Source organism: Mytilus galloprovincialis, chromosome 2 (genome assembly GCF_965363235.1).
Source record: "Mytilus galloprovincialis chromosome 2, xbMytGall1.hap1.1, whole genome shotgun sequence".
Lineage (NCBI taxonomy): Eukaryota > Metazoa > Mollusca > Bivalvia > Mytilida > Mytilidae > Mytilus > Mytilus galloprovincialis.
In genome coordinates, this window is record NC_134839.1 from 96153762 (window position 1) to 96171171 (window position 17410).

Below are 17410 nucleotides of genomic sequence, written 5' to 3' on the forward strand. Positions count from 1 at the left end.
GGGTTTGATTTTGGGAGTTTTGGTCCTAACAGTTTAGGAATAAAGGGCCCAAAGGGTCCAAAATTGAACTTTGTGTGATTTCATCAAAAATTGAATAATTGGGGTTCTTTGATATGCCGAATCTAACTATGTATGTAGATTCTTAATTTTTGGTCCCGTTTTCAAATTGGTCTACATTAAGGTCCAAAGGGTCCAAAATTAAACTTAGTTTGATTTTAACAAAAATTGAATCCTTGGGGTTCTTTGATATGCTGAATTTAAAAATGTACTTAGATTTTTAATTATTGGCCTAGTTTTCAAGTTGGTCCAAATGGGGGTCCAAAATTAAACTTTGTTTGATTTGATCAAAAATTGAATAAATGGGTTCTTTGATATGCCAAATCTAACTGTGTATGTAGATTCTTAATTTTTGGTCCAGTTTTCAAATTGGTCTACATTAAGGTCCAAAGGGTCCAAAATTAAACTAAGTTTGATTTTAACAAAAATTAAATTCTTGGGCTTATTTGATATGCTTTATCTAAATATGTACTTTGATTTTTGATTATGGGCCCAGTTTTCAAGTTGGTCCAAATCAGGATTCCATATCAAGTATTGTGCAATAGCAAGAAATTTTCAATTGCACAGTATTGCACAATAGCAAGAAATATCTAATTGCACAATATTGTGCAATAGCAATTAATTTTCAATTGGAGTTATCTTTCTTTGTATAGAATAGTAGTTGATAATATATGTTGGAAATTTGCCAGACATGACTATGATGTCATTTTCTATTTTTATTTGCCAATAACTTTATGTAAATAACTTCATTGGAAATTTGCCAATATAAAATGTTGCTGATGAAGCTTTTTTTCCTTATCTTATCTAAAATGTTTTTAGATAATGTATGTTGGACATTTGCCAGACATGACTATGATGTCATTTTCTATTTTTATTTGCCAATAACTTTATGTAAATAACTTCATTGGAAATTTGCCACTATAAAATGTTGCTGATGAAGTTTTTTTTATTGTTTTATACAATAAACAATGTATATTCACTTTTACTACCAACCAATCTTTACCATTCAGTGATAACAAGCACTTTATTTTACATTTTAATATTTTATGATGTATTTAAAAGAGTAGTTATTGTTGCAAACTCCATTAGAAATTTGAATTGATATCAGTTTTGGAAAAAGGGAAGCGGGGATGTGAAAAAAAAGGGGGGGGGGGTTAATTTTTCTCATTTCAGATTTCATAAATAAAAAGAAAATTTCTTCAAACATTTTTTTGAAAGGATTAATATTCAACAGCATAGTGAATTGCTCAAAGGCAAAAAAAAACCTTTTAAGTTCATTAGACCACATTCATTCTGTGTCAGAAACCTATGCTGTGTCAACTATTTAATTTTAGATTTAAAAAGTTTGAAGAAGAAATCTTTAATTGATTTGTAAAATCTTGACATTTGTTTTGTGTAAAAAAAAACCATGTAATGTCAAAAATTTGATCACAATCCAAATTCAGAGCTGTATCACGCTTGAATGTTTTGTCCATACTTGCCCCAACTGTTCAGGGTTCGACCTCTGCGGTCGTATAAAGCTGCGCCCTGCGGAGCACCTGGTTGGTTTATGCCAGCTTTGTTGATTAATGCCTCATAAACTTTAATTAATGAAGAAGCTGAAAAAACATGATCTAGCTAAGTGACACCATCACTGAATTAGATTGAGGCTAATTATTGTGTTATTTTTTTTGGAAAAAGGAAGGGGGGGAGAAAAAAAATGGGGGACAAATTTTTTCTCATTTCAGATTTCAGAAATAAAAAAGAAAATTTCTTCAATTTTTTTTTTTTTTTGGGGGGGGGGGGATGTTAATTGGCAACAGCATAGACTAGTGTTATGCACAAAAACAAAATATTGAATATAAATTCTAATCATAACCAATTCTAAGTTCTTTGACCACAGTTATTCTCTGTCAGATATCTATTATGTGTCAAATATTTAATTACAATCCAAATTTAGACCTGTATCAAGTGGGAATGTTGTGTCCATTTTTTCCCCAAATGCACAGGGTTGGACCTCTGCTATCGTATCCAACTGTGCTCGGCGAAGCAATTTATTTTATTTTAAGATAAATACATAAATAATGAAATAGAAAGTTTAGTTAAGACCTCAGTTGTAGATGGTTATATCAATAACTTTCAAACTAGCCATCATGGCATTTTATCAGCTTGTTATTTTTGAAAATAAGAATTTATGAATTTAAAAAAAACATATCTGTCAGATAAATGTAACTGCATACAGTTCAAAATGTGGATATCATTCTTTGTGCCATTCAACTGTTCCTTATGTCGTAACTACAATCCCCTTCCCTTTTCACAAATGTGACCTAACAAATTATTTACAGGATTTGTAATAACATGAGCAACATAACGTGCCTCATGTGGAGCAGGATCTGCTTATCCTTCCAGAGTACCTGAGATCACCCCCATTTTTTGTTGGGGTTCTTGTTGCTTTGTCTTTATCTGTTGTGTCTAGTGTACTATTATTTGTCTGTGTGTCTTTTTCTATTTTAGCCATGGCGTTTTTTTTTTTGTTTTTTTTTTATCTATGAGTTTGACTGTCCCTCTGGTATCTTTCCCCTCTTTTTTTTATCTATGAGTTTGACTGTCCCTCTGGTATCTTTCCCCTCTTTTTTTTTTATCTATGAGTTTGACTGTCCCTCTGGTATCTTTCCCCTCTTTTTTTTTATCTATGAGTTTGACTGTCCCTCTGGTATCTTTCCCCTCTTTTTTTTTTATCTATGAGTTTGACTGTCCCTCTGGTATCTTTCCCCTCTTTTTTTTATCTATGAGTTTGACTGTCCCTCTGGTATCTTTCCCCTCTTTTTTTTTATCTATGAGTTTGACTGTCCCTCTGGTATCTTTCCCCTCTTTTTTTTTTATCTATGAGTTTGACTGTCCCTCTGGTATCTTTCCCCTCTTTTGCCTGTCAACACCTCATATTTTTATTTATAGCTAATTCCATACAAGAGTGCACACAATGAGTTGTCTTGCCTGCTTTAATTATCATGATTGAATTTATGTTATTTGGGTGTAATACTAAAAGGTTTACTATCAGTTTAAAATATATTCAACATGATCAATGTAAATGAGGTTAAGGTCAGATGTACTCTGCTAGTCAAACATACACTTGACAATAGTACCATACACTATAAAATATAGTTAACTTAATAGTATTGCTTATGCAACAGAGAGATAGACCTGATATTAAAATTGAACATTGACCAAGGAACCATGAAAATGAGGTGAAGGTTGGATAAACCTTGCTGACAACATATACACCATGCAATTATTCTTTACACCAATTATAGTTGACCCACTGCAGAAATTATCTGAATAACAGACAAAGTTTTGAAAACTGGACATTGACCGATGAACTATGAAAAGGAGGTCAAGGTCAGCTTAACTTGCCAGACCCAAAAGTACTAACAATCTTCCTATACCCCAAATATAGTTGACCTATTGCTTATAGTGATTGATAATCAAACAAAACAATGAATCCCTGACATTTACAAATGAAACATGAAATTAAGGTCAAGGCCTGATGAATCCTGCAAAACCGACACTTACATAATTCAATCAATGTATACACAAAATAAAGTTAACCTATAGCTTATATTTTCTGACAAATAAGACCAAATGAGAAAAAAAAATATTGAACAATGAAAATGAGGTCAAGGTAAGATGAAACCAGTTCATCCTACAATCATTCAATACACCAAATATAGACGACATATCGCTTATAGTATCCAAGATAAGGAGACATCAAATTAATTTTGATCACTGAACCATGCAATGAGGCTGTATCAGGTGAATCATGTCAGACAGACATGAAGACTGCAAGGAACCAATATTAACAATAGTCATCCTATTACTTAATATAAGAGAGAAATTCAAAATTTATTTCAAGTAGTGACCAACTAATTAAAATGATGTCAAAGACAATTGAATTATGAGGGCAGAAACTATGCAACATAAAACATCTGAATAAGAGGTTTGAAGCATCCACATCTACTTCCTCTTGAAATATTAAGCTTTAAACCAATAGTTTATGCCATTGAGTCATTGACACCACCTGTTTATAATCCCTTTCCAGCATTCTGCAACCTTCTTCACAGAAGACAATAACTAGTAGTTTTTCAGAGTTAGATGTGCATACCACGGACTGCTAGTATGTACATCGTAGCTTCATGTTGGGTAACATGGGTAAGGAATACTATGTCAAATAATTTGAAATGTATTTTAATGGGTTCATATTAATGCCTATGATATTTTTTTGTCTAGTCTTAATTTTATTGGATATTATGTGGTATGATGTAGGTTTTAAGTCATATGTTAGTTGAAGATAAGCACATGCTTAAAGGAAACACAAAGTTTTATTGTTTTTATTGCACCACATAAAACATTTGGAAAATCTAATCCATTTCTTCTGTTTTGTACCTGCCATGGGCAACTCATGTAGACATTGATCTGCACCCTGAACATTGGTGATATCACCCAAGGTTTTTGGTGGGTCTAGGGTTGTTCAGTCTGGAGTTTTCTAAAAGTGCTAAAGGGAGTGGTATTACTTTTATTCAACTATGTTTAATTATCCATATGGTGTCTTCAATCTCTTTGTATTGTACTACATTAAATCATAAACCAGATGCTCCGCAGGGCGCAGCTTTATATGACCGCAGAGGATAAACCCTGAACAGTTGGGGCAAGTATGGACACAACATTTAAGCTTAATACAGCTCTGAATTTGGATTGTGATTAAATAGTTGATACAACATAGGTTTCTGACACAGAATGAATGTGGTCTAAGAACTTAAACTTAAAAACTTAAATTTTTTAAATTGGACATTTACCTATTATGGTCCAATATCCAAAATCTAAATACATGGTTAGATTCAGCATATCATAGAAAGAATTCAATTTTTGATGAAATCAAATAATGTTCAATTTTAGACCTTTTAAGACCTCAATGTGGACCAATTTGATAACCGGGCCCAAATATTAAAAATCTAAATACATAGTTAGATTCAGCATATTGAAGAACCCCATATATTCAAATTTTGTTGAAATCAAACAAAGTTTAATTTTGGACCCTGATTTGGACCAACTTGAAAACTGGGCCCATATTCCTAAACTGTTGGGACAACAACTCCCAAAATCAATCCCAATCTTCCTTTTGTGGTCATAAACCTTATGTTAAAATTTCATAGATTTCTCTTTACTTATACTAAAATTATTGTGCGAAAACCAAGAAAAATGTTTATTTGGGCCCTTTTTGGCCCCTAATTCCTAAACTGTTGGGACCAAAACTCCCAAAATCAATCCCAACCTTCCTTTTATGGTCATAAACCTTGTGTATAAATTTCATAGATTTCTATTTACTTATACTAAAGTTATAGTGTGAAAACAAAATGTCTTCGGACGACAACGACGCCAACGTCATACCAATATACGACCAAAACATTTTCAATTTTTGCGGTCGTATAAGAATAGCTGTTTTCACATTCATTTTATTGGAAAATCCAGTCATGCTTGAAATGGCTTTGCTACTGATAACGATTCTCATATTCAAAATTAAAAACATCATAGGCTGGCATCAAATACTTTATTAAAAACTCAATATTCAACCATATGGTGTTTTAAAAACTTTAAAAACAATGCTACTGATCAACAAAATACGACTGTTTATCAATGTGTAAACCAGACACACAGAGTTAATGATGTTTGGATGTACATGTTAAGAATCCATAAATAAATGTTTTAAAAAATCCTAAAATGAGTATAATCAATCCTTGCTTTCTGACTCAATGTATGCTATAAGATGAGCTCGTTCTTGTGGTTTCTTTAATCCAGCAAATATCATCTTGGTTCCTGGGATGTATTTTTTTGGGTTTTCCAGGTAGATAAACAATGTGTCTTTTGCCCATGTGATTCCTGAAAAAAAAATAAAAATCATGAGCACATAAAATTTTATCATTTAAAGGATAATTATAATTAAATGATCATTCTAATTGTTCTTAAAATTTTCAGTTGATATTTTTCGTTCTTTTTGTTAGTTGTTTTATGTGCTTTGTGTCAGTCTAATGAGTCAAGATTTTTCAAATGAATTTTACAAAGCTTTCTTATATTGTGCTTTTAGCTTTATTTAGTCTGTTACACACCTATTCTTTGTTATAAAGTTGGTTGAGCACTCACTAACACGTTTAACCCTGCCACATTGTGAATGTGCCTGTCAAAGTAAAGAGTTTGGATTTTTCATTGTTTTTATGCCCCACCTACGATAGTAGAGGGGCATTATGTTTTCTGGTCTGTGCCTCCATTTGTCCGTTCATTCGTTCGTCCGTCTGTGCGTCCGTTCGCTTCAGGTTAAAGTTTTTGGTCAAGGTAGTTTTTGAAGAAGTTGAAGTCCAATCAACTTGAAACTTAGTACACATGTTCCCCACGATATGATCTTTCACAGATTGTCATGTCATGCCTTTAATATGTATGGGAATACTAAATTTATGTCTGAACCACAAGTGGTATCACAGTATAAATACCTTTTGATTTGTTGGCATCTGTGTAAGGAAATCCAGGTGCTTGTCCAGTTTTCCTGCCAATCAGTCCATGTAAATTTGGTCCAACTTTGTGCTTTCCACCCTTTTCTATTGTATGGCACTGTTTACATTTCTGTACAAAGATTTTCTTTCCCTTTTCTGCATCTCCTGCTGGTATGTCTGCCCTGAAAGTAAAAATAAAATAAAAATAGAATTCACCTCAAGCTCAGTACGTAAATTCTATGAGTAAGATAAATAAATGCAAGAAAGTCTAATCAAGTCTTCTCTATCCAAATATTCCTAAGACACCTCTCCTGTTTTAGTTGGAACAGATTAAATAACCAAACTTTCAAAAGTATTGGCAATAAATGGAAAACAATTCACAATTGAAGATTCTTTTGAAAAGTATGGTTCTCTTGGTGTCAGTGATATTGTTGGCTTTTTTCAAAACTACCTCTACCCTTTTTTATTGGGAAAATATGCGTCATTTTCATCAAATTGGGAAATTTAAAATAAACCATGAATTTGACTGAAACTTTAATTTACAGACCCATTTTCAAGATTCAAACCCTGCTTTAAAATAAGTCTCCATTTTGTGAGTGATGATACATAAATAGACCCTCAAATGTGCACATATAGTCATTTTAGGAAAGAAAATTGTTTAAATGAGTGTTTTTCATTTTGTATTCATGCACAATTACTACTGAGACTGCACTGTTTGGGTAAAAATTGTCATTTTGGGAATAATTTTAAGCCATTTTTTTTTCAAATTGGGATTTTTCTCCAGGGGAAAAAGCCTTTATTCTCCCATAATTTAAGGCAAACAATATCACTGGGTGTACTTATTTAACCCAGCCGCATTATTCTGTTTGTATGTGCCTGTCCCAAGCCAGGAGCCTGTAGTTTAGTGGTTGTCGTTTGTTTATGGGTTACATAATTGTTTTCTGTTCATTTTTTGTATGTAAATTAGGCCTTTCTCATTTGAATTGTTGTACATTGACATTTCGGGCCCTTTAAAGGTCACTACAAAAATTTATGCTCATTGTTCAAGGCCATATGACCTGTAGTTGTTAATTTCTGTGCCATTTGATCTATTGTGGAGATTCGTCTCATTGGCAGTCATACCATATTTTTTTTACATTTTATGACTACCGTAGTCAAACCTCAAATTTTGCTGAGTTCAGTAATGATGAAGTAAATATCAGACATAAGTTAACCATGACTGGATGTGCTGTGAAACACTATGCATGAAACTTAAGTCTTGTCAGTTTAAAAGGTATGTAAACATGTTACAGGCATTAACTGGTCAGGCTATTCAATTGTATTCAGCCTACATGTACATGTAAATATAGGCTGAGCCATATTTGTAAGATTTTTATAGTTTGTCTTACGTTGTATGTTACATATTGTTCCATGTTCTGGGGTTCGCTTGGCACCAACAAACATAATTACATGATTTACCAGGCCACATTCAGTAGCTTATGTGCAGTCCCAAGACATGAGCATACTTTATTCAGTGGTAGTCATTAGTTACTGTACTGTATATTATATATTTTATTTATTGTTTTGAACATGATGTTACATTTTATCATTTGAATTGTTTAACTTTGTCCTATCCAGGACTTATAAAGCTTGCTAACCAGTATGGATTTTTGCTCTTGGACAAAGGCTGTATAAAGATCTATAGACTATAAAGTCATTTAGTTTAAATTTGTATTGGAGAGTCCTGTTGTCTAGTATTAGTATTATAAAATGGCAATCATAACACATTTTCTTAATAATTTATGAGCATTGACCGTGCACACAATTTTAGAATGAAGCGCAAAACGCTTCATACAAAATGTACTTCGGTCAACGCTTTTACACCCTAATGAAGTTACAAAAACAGGCATTCAATTCTTGGATGTTATTTTTTATTAATTAAATTGAATTTTGAATCTTACATCATTATGTAATTATTAGCACTTGTCATGACAGTGATGATCTCATTGGTAATCATACAATATTTTCTGAATGTAAATTTTAATTGAATTTTGAATCTGAACTCATTACATTACATGTATGTAAATTGTAATCCTAACACTTGTGAATGAATGAATCTTTATGCATGTCATGACAGTGATGTTCAAAGGAAATTCTCTGGAACTTTAGTCACAGTTGTTTGTTTATCCTCTTATATATAAGCTGTTGTTTTAACATTCGCCGAACATAAGTTACACGAGTCGCATGATGAGTGCTACGTGCTTCTACTTAACATGCAATTTTATTTTTTTAAATCGCAGGACATGTCCTTGAAATGTCATACTTCAAATTAAGTTGTTACAAATATATTGAATGGAAGAACTTTTTATGAGTACACATATAAGATTAATGAATATCAATAAGTTTCCAAAGAAGTATATAAACTGAAAACTACATATAGTAACGCTAATACTTACATTTTCTTTGCTGTTGTCTACGACTTGGACTTCTGATTCAATGCCGGTTGTAAAAGGATGACCTCATACGTCACAATTTGTTGAAGGTCACAGGCGATGCCAAAAATGGAGGGGAATACCGACTCGAATACCTGTTGAAAATCATTAAAATCTAGAATTACTTACTTCAAAAAACCTATATTAAAACAAAAAATTAGGCCACATATTTTGACATGAAGTATTAAAAAAATAGTCGGATGTGTAATAAAGCAAAATAAAAATCTTTACAAGTTTTGAAGCTGTTTATCCCCTTAGTACAAAATAGACCTGCCTTTCAATTTTTCTCTCGTACAAACGAGATATACAAAAACGACGAAAAATAAATCCTATTGTTTTTTTTATGCTATATTTAAAACAAACAATGTCAATGCTGCCGTTTAAAAAATAAATGGAATCGTTATTAACAAGAGTTGTAACTTGTTTCGTAACATCCAAATACCGTTTCATAATGTCCGAATACGTAACATGCCATCAACACAATTTTGCCTGCAGACACGTCATATTGCGTCATGATTTTTAAGTTCAAACACCCGATAGTTGAAAAGGGGATTGAACAAAAAATAAATTCTATACAAATTATAACGATGGAATTATTTGATACTGATTATTTCTGATAACTTATAAAGTCAAAACGGCGGCGTGATGGATCTGACGGTAAAGCTTATGACTGTCCGAGTTCCGACATGAGTCTACCGCCAGTTCTGATCAGTTCTTTGCCAGTATATTGGAAAAATATGGCTTAGTCCATCTGCTCTTGAAATGCTAAAATGTTATCTTGCGACAAGAAAACAGTGTGCAAACATAAGTCAAAGACTACTCAAAGTATCAGTCAAATCATGCAAGATATCTATAAAGGTGTCATAGTCCCGTTCAGGGTCCATGATCTATCATGAGAATAGAATCTTTGATGTTTTTTGTTTAAAATAGAATATTTTTATTTCCAAAAATTACTGGGCCCATAAAGTCATGAAATCAGATACAATTGACTTACATAATTGGTAACAACAACAATAATAGTCGCATGTTAATATATGTTTAGTCAGAGACTTGTAGATATATGTCTCTGGTTTAGTATATTAGCATTGGTCAGAATCAGAGCAAAAAAAAAAACATATGATATTGTGAATAAAAAAAATAAATACATTACATGCATTCATTCTCAAATCATTTACTTGACTTAGTGTCAGTATTAATACCTGATCTCCTAAATTCAAAACAGACACAAATATAACAGCCCAGTTTTTCCATAAGAGTTACATTTTCTTAATTGGGTCACTGAAAAGCCATAAAAATTTAGAAGATTTGTTTAAATTTTTAAAATAATAACAATTATTAGAAATGTATTGGAAAAATCGAACAAAAAATGAAGCTCATCTTCAACTGTACCAAGCGAGCAATTTGAACTAAGACGCTAAGATTTTTCTATATGTTTTTTTGAATATCTGTCTGTTTCAGTTTTAAAAGAGTGAGCGCTTATTCTTGTCTTTTTTTAAAAAAAATTTCATTTTTAAAACATTTTTTTTTATAGAAAAATAAGTACCAATCTTCCCCTTTTCCGAGTTAATTGTTTGATACTTCAGTCTATTCCAAAATGTTAGATAACTTTCACATAGTTTATTTTCAACATACTGACATAAATAACCAATTGATTGGTCAAAATTAGGCATATTCAATATATCTCTGAATATAATCTATACTAGAGTACCATGTATTTAAATTAGTCTAGAAATATGTAATTGTTTACAACATATGAATGCATCAAATAATAATCATTCTTTCAAACCTCCCAGTCCATGACAATATTTTAACATTGACAAAATCAAGGCAATGATAGGAACATAAATAGGAAATCTATCAAGCTCTGACATCACAGCTAATATATTACTGGACTATTTGTTTAAACCAAGAATATATTTAGACCACGTATTATTCAATGTATCTACACATAACATCTTTCTTTTTGTCAAACACTGTGAATTATATAACTATGCTGATGATAATCTCTCTCTAAATCAGGAATAACTCTGGAATCAGTGATTTAACCTTTCGAAGAAGATAGATACTCCCGAATACCATTGTTCTCTTTCGACAAAATGCAGGCAAACCCAGAAAAAATCAAGCAATATTGCCAAAGGTAAAAATAAAACACTCAAAAGATGGGCGTCAACCTTATTGAATTCAACATAAAATGTGACGACGAGGTGAACTTGACTTCAGGCTTTTAACTGAATTTCAACACTCACATCTAAAACATCTGTAAAAAAAAAAGCTGCGTAACGCCACAACTAAACGTACTCAAAAGAATCGGCACTTCTTTCACCAGACTTTTTAAACTGACAATATACAAAGAAAAAAGAAAAAATAGAAGAAAGAGCACTCAGATTAATCATTTTATGACGAATGCAAAAAAATTTACGCGATACACTCTTTGAACAGTTTAAGCTACCAGCACTAATAAAATGAGAAGCATGGGATTACAGACTCCCTATAAAACAATTAATAATTACTTTCTTACTTACTTACTTACTTACTTGCTACACAGTTTTAATATTTGAAATTAACATCATAGTACCCAAATTCTCCCCAAAATGCTCCCTCAAGTTAGCAAAAATAGCACTGGACATCTTACATGTTTTCTTAGAAACTAAACAGTCATTCAACATTGCTATAAATCATTTAAAAAACAAAGCTTTCAAAGTATACACCAACAGATTCAAAGTATTCACTGGAAAAATTAAAATCTACGCAAACGTCGCCATACAAAGTTCACAAAAGTGAATTTTTGAAAAGAAGCAATAAGAATATGTAATCAGCATGTACTATTGTTAAATTATTCTTAATTTTTGAATAAATAAATAAAATCATATCAGTAATTCTATTTTTACAAATGTGAATTTGAGGTTAGTTCAAATTTTGGTTCTTCTAAACGTTTGGAGGTCAGCTCAGTCCCATTTTTTTTATATGATTTAATATGGATTCATAGTTATTTGGTGGAACCATGGAAGTATTATATATAATACTTCCATGGTGGAACCATATTACTAGTATAGTATATATATTCTAATATGACGACCTATTATCGTCAACCAGTATAATCACAATATATCTACTTTTTGCGAAAACGCAGTATTACACTAAAACGGCTATTCCTCGTTACGACAAACTTATTCACTGACTGCCAGATATTCTCAATTTTCGACACAAAAATCCCCAGTTTACGAAGGTTAAGATTCAGATACAATATATTGATCTCTATTCTACGGCAAAATAAACAAATCAGTCCATTTCACTGATTTATTTTTCATGGTAAAATTTCATAAAACTAAAATTCCGCTAACGCTCAGGGTAAAATAATCGAATATAAATGCCCAATTATAACCCATGGTAAATGAAAACAAATCTACGGCTGCCATGAATTATTTCTAAAGTAAATAAGCAATAGAACACACCCGCGAAATCGCGGGCATGTACAGCTTGTGAACTGTTGTAGGATGATTTTTTGTGAAAGATATTATGTATGGAGATTGATTAAAAGGTATCAAAAGCCCTCTCCCTTTTTCCAAAGTCCGATATTTGTTTTCTTTCTGTTAAATTCAATTATTTTCGTGTTTCTGGCCTCAGACCACTACAATGCATCTTTTGGTAAAACTCAAATTAATTCAAAAATTTGCAACGCTTCAAACATGAAATAAATGTAACTGCTTATATACAGACCATTATTTTAGTCAATTAAATATACTTCTAGGACAATCCATCCGTGCTTTTTCTTTTGAGAGCCTTATTAACATGCCAATGGTACGATATGAATCTTGTATATAAATGACTAAGACCGACTTAGGCCGCTAACTTTTGAGGGGTGGTCGGAGATCCCGAAATCCCGGGCTTAAAAACACGAAATCCCGAGATGCAGAATATAAAAAAATCGAAAAATATATTCCCGGATCCCGTAAGGATCAATCCCCAAATCCCGAGCTTAAAACACACGCTCCCGACGTCCCGATAAAGGTCATGCCCCTTCTAATCTGATTCTCTACCCTACTTTCATATTTTCCCAATCAAGTTACTTTCACTTTCAACAATAAATTGTTATGCCCCATTTATGGGCATTATGTTTTCTAGTTTTTACATCCGTGCGTTCGTTCGTTCGTCCGTCCGTCCGTCCGTCCGTCCGTCTGTACTGCTTCAGGTTAAAGTTTTTGGTCGAGATAGTTTTTGATGAAGTTGAAGTCCAATCAACTCGAAACTTAGTAAATATAGTGCCGATGTGGCATCCGTGTACTATATATATATATATGGACAAAGTCTTGTTTCCACGTTTTACTTATTTTATGTATATATGCAACTGGTATGCCCCTGAAATAGTAAACATTTCAAAGAAAACAGTAGAAATAATACAGGGTCTATATATTAAAGTAGTATAATCGTAGTTTACATGTATAGATTAACGCGATAAAAAATTGTCCTAATGAGGTATAATGGTTGTGGTTCTTGCGATCTAAACACCATGATATGGAGAACGCTCTGATTGGCTTATTTATTTTTCATTTTTGTTATCTATCATACGATTGGTTGTACTTGTGCATGTTTCAAACCGGAAGTCTTATCTATGACTAAAAGTCAGTCTATTGACGGAATCAATATCCGGACTCCTTGTTGTTTTTCTCCAAAAATAACTCAATCTGAATAATCATAAGAATGGATGACAAATGCGACTATGCATGTTACATATAGAACACAGAGGCATGACGATTAATGTATCGTGGAAGGAAGAGAAGCGACACACAAAATGAGGTCTTCTCGTTTAATAGTATAGATAACACGTTCATTATCACTGAACTAGTATATATATTTGTTTAGGGGCCAGCTGAAGGACGCCTCCGGGTGCGGGAATTTCTCGCTACATTGAAGACCTGTTGGTGACCTTCTGATACAGAAATTCAACTATCCGCAATCACTTTAATTGGGATGGTTTGTTATTAGAGCATAAACCTATGACGGGTTATAACTATTTTTCTAAGATCTTAATGTATAATGTGAAGGTATCCAAAATTGCATCTGTTATGAAATTTTTTCCACCTACGCCATTTGTGATCCAGACAAAATTTTCTATTCTTTGTTTGTTTTGTGAATATTTCCTCATATACTATAAATTTCCACTTGTCTACTTTTTAATCCACATTGAATCAAAGAAAAAAGAGTATGAACCTATCTACAAACGACCTAAGATTCTGTAAATAAATGAGGAGTATCCGCGAGATTATCAATAATAGACCTGTTTAACTTCTGTAACATAATTTTATTGCTATAAAATAACTCTTACTCTTTTAGATACAGCTATACTGCTGATACTCCAAGGGTTAGATCAACTTATGGAATGATCTATCGACGCTAATAATTTTAACCAGTTTACCGGACTTACTGATAAGTTGCAAAATTTGGGATGGTTTTTTTAAGTCTGCACAAACAGCACTCTTTTGTTGACAAAAATCAAACATAAATTAACATGCTTATTACAAACTAGTACTTAAATAAGTTTTCAGCTCTCTGTTGCTATTCCTTAACCTTTGTCAACTCTAAAATATACCAGTTTAAATCGCAAGGTGATCTATACATGTATATATTCGGGATGTATAAGTACTCATCCACGTTCAGTTACTTAACCTGCTTCAAAGTAATTCTTTTACTTTAATCATTATCAAACTGCTGAAATGTATATGTTTATATCGCACATCACTATTTAATTTTTTGTTAGTATCATATCTATGTAGTCTCTATCGTAAATATTTAACCTACGTACATTTTTGAAAATTTAAGCATTCGGCCTAGCTAAGATCAGATGTGCATTTCATATTGGGTCTATGTTATAGGCTTGTAAAGACAAGAAGATAAACTTTTACATAAGTAATACATCTTTGAACTGAAGAAGAGAATGTAGGGCTTCACAATGAATATCAAATATCATGTATAGGTGTTACCGTTTTGAAAAAAAACACTAAAATACACGCTGAAAATGGGCAAAATTTCACGTTATGTTGTTTCATTTAAAATTTCGCTGTTTTTATCAATTGATAGTTAATAAATGAACTTAATTTGAACTACATTATTGGTTCACTGCTATAGACAATTTATTCATCTTTCTTTTACTGGTTGTTGCAACAAAAAATCTTCAGTGGTTACAAAGTTATGATAAAAAGTTGAATACTATGCGCTCGTTATGAAATTTTGTACTTTTGTTTTTAGCTTGCTCAGTGTAGTGATAAAAGAGAAATATAAATCAAATTTATGCTATTATGTGTTTTTTTTTCTCTTCTAGTATATACATTATCAAAAACTACCTCATTTATCAAAATTGCAGTACCCTAGCTGGAGATATATGCCATCAAAGTTGGATATACAAATAAAGTGAAAAAATGTCTTGTCCGTAGACATGCATTCCCTGGTAAACTGGAAGCATAATTACATTAATGTTGCATTGCTAAGTTCCTGTTCTTTTGTAGATATGAAAACACTACTAACATTTTTTTCTACCATCTATTAATAGAGGAAAAAATTCAAAAATATGTCAGAATGTCTTGTCCGTAGACACATGTCTTGTCCGTAGACATGTCTTTTTATCAATATTGCTTGGCTTTATGGGTCTTAATTAGTCCTATGTGTTATTTAAACTTAGAAATATCTTATTTTTAATAAATAAATGGTAATTTAAGTGTTCTCAATTTTTGTAAAATTACTTTACAGGAGTGGATTTTAAAAAGTGTCAGATTATCAGTCATAAAAAGCATACCTTATTTTACTTCAATATTGTTTATTCCAGTTGCTGCATACCTTAAAAGATTAACTAAATCAAATGAAGAAAAAGTATTTCTCTCTCTATAACTTTATCTTTTGCATTTCAGTATTAACAGCAGATGAGGAAGTGTCTATGGACAAGACACTTGTACATAACAAGTATTAAATTCAATTATTTGTCTGCTATGGAACTTAAATCTTATTTATAGGTGATGAAAGTTATCTATTCAAATTAAAACTCAGTATTTTCAACATAAATATAGTCACAATTAATTCTAACAGATTTTTTTTTGAACTGAAATTGTCTTGTCCGTAGACATTACCACAATATATTTGTATCCAATTTCCTTGAGTTCAGCCTAATTTGATAGGTAAAATGTATGTTATTTTTTCAAGAGAACACATTCAACTATGTCAAAATTGAGTTTTAATAATAGTTTGATTGTTTTAAACAGTCAGATATATGGATTTCAGTTAAAAGAATGTGTCTTCATTTTGGCTTAATCAATAAATTATTGAGATATGTAAAGAATTATGGGTACATTTTTATATTTTCCAAAATTAAAAAACACCGCTTAAAATTTAATTAGTAACTTTTAATCTTAACTTTAACAATCATCTTTGAAAGTATTTAATTGAATATCAATAAAATGTCTTGTCCGTAGACATTATCAAAATGTATTTGTTTCCATTTTCCTCGAAGTTAAGCATCATTTGATAGATAAACCTGATAAAATGTATGGTTTTTTTTCAAGAGAACACTTTCAGCTATATCAAAATTAGGTTTTAATAATGCATTTCATTAAATATCAATACAATGTCTTGTCCGTAGACAAAACATATAAATTGTATTGCTAAGTTTGATTGTTTATTGTAAGAATATGCATCAAGTTATTTTAATGTTCTATACACCAAAAGAAAGGGTTCTTTTGGAAGTTTTGTTATTTATAGATAATTTTAGATACAGTTTTATCAGATAAGATTAATGATCAAAGAAAGCTACTGTTGTTTGAAATAACTGTGAGTCAAACATGTTCTTGTTATTTTTTTTTCAATTAAAATGTTTGATATTCAATAGTTCTAAACATATTTTGTTGTCTTTGTCATTGACCAAAAATCTGACACTGGTGACCATGTCTTGAAGGCAACCATTAAAGAAAATTATACAGTTTTTAAACACCATTTATTTAATAAAAATATTAAATATTTCTTTCAAAAACTGCATGTAATTATATAAATGCTTCCAGTGTTAGCCTAACGATGGCAATTTTTCATAATTTAAACCATTTTTGAACCAAAATATCAAAAGAGTTTTTCCCTGAGGTGATACTCATTTTTGACTTCATGTGAAACACAAAATGCACATCTGATTGTGGCTAGGCTGATAAGCGTTGTTGTGTTCGGTTTTAATTGTATAAAACAGGACTGAGACTACAATAACACAGTTATAGTAGTCTCAGAACAGGCATAGTAAAATTATATTGATTTTCCTTTTCTACTTTGGATATTTCAGTTTCAAACGAAACGGAAAAAAATTACATCAAAAGTAACGAATTTTCGTTCCCCGTTTATTTT

General features: G+C 31.6%; 1 protein-coding gene across 1 annotated transcript; it reads right to left on the reverse strand.

Moving 5' to 3' along the window:
* Positions 1-5623: 5623 nt before the first annotated feature.
* On the reverse strand, positions 5624-9138 carry LOC143064993 (cytochrome c-like). The gene is made up of 3 exons (XM_076238249.1): positions 9008-9138; positions 6573-6754; positions 5624-5967 (listed from the first exon to the last, which is right to left on the reverse strand). Coding segments are annotated over exons 1-3 (333 nt in total). The 5' UTR covers positions 9010-9138; the 3' UTR covers positions 5624-5818.
* Between the last annotated feature and the right edge of the window lie 8272 nt (positions 9139-17410).

Bases quoted from the DNA above. Each gene is read 5' to 3' on its own strand.
- LOC143064993 (XM_076238249.1), bottom strand. The intron at 5,968-6,572 runs GTATTTATACTG...TTTTTTTTTCAG, and splicing joins AGATGCCAACAAATCAAAAG to GAATCACATGGGCAAAAGAC.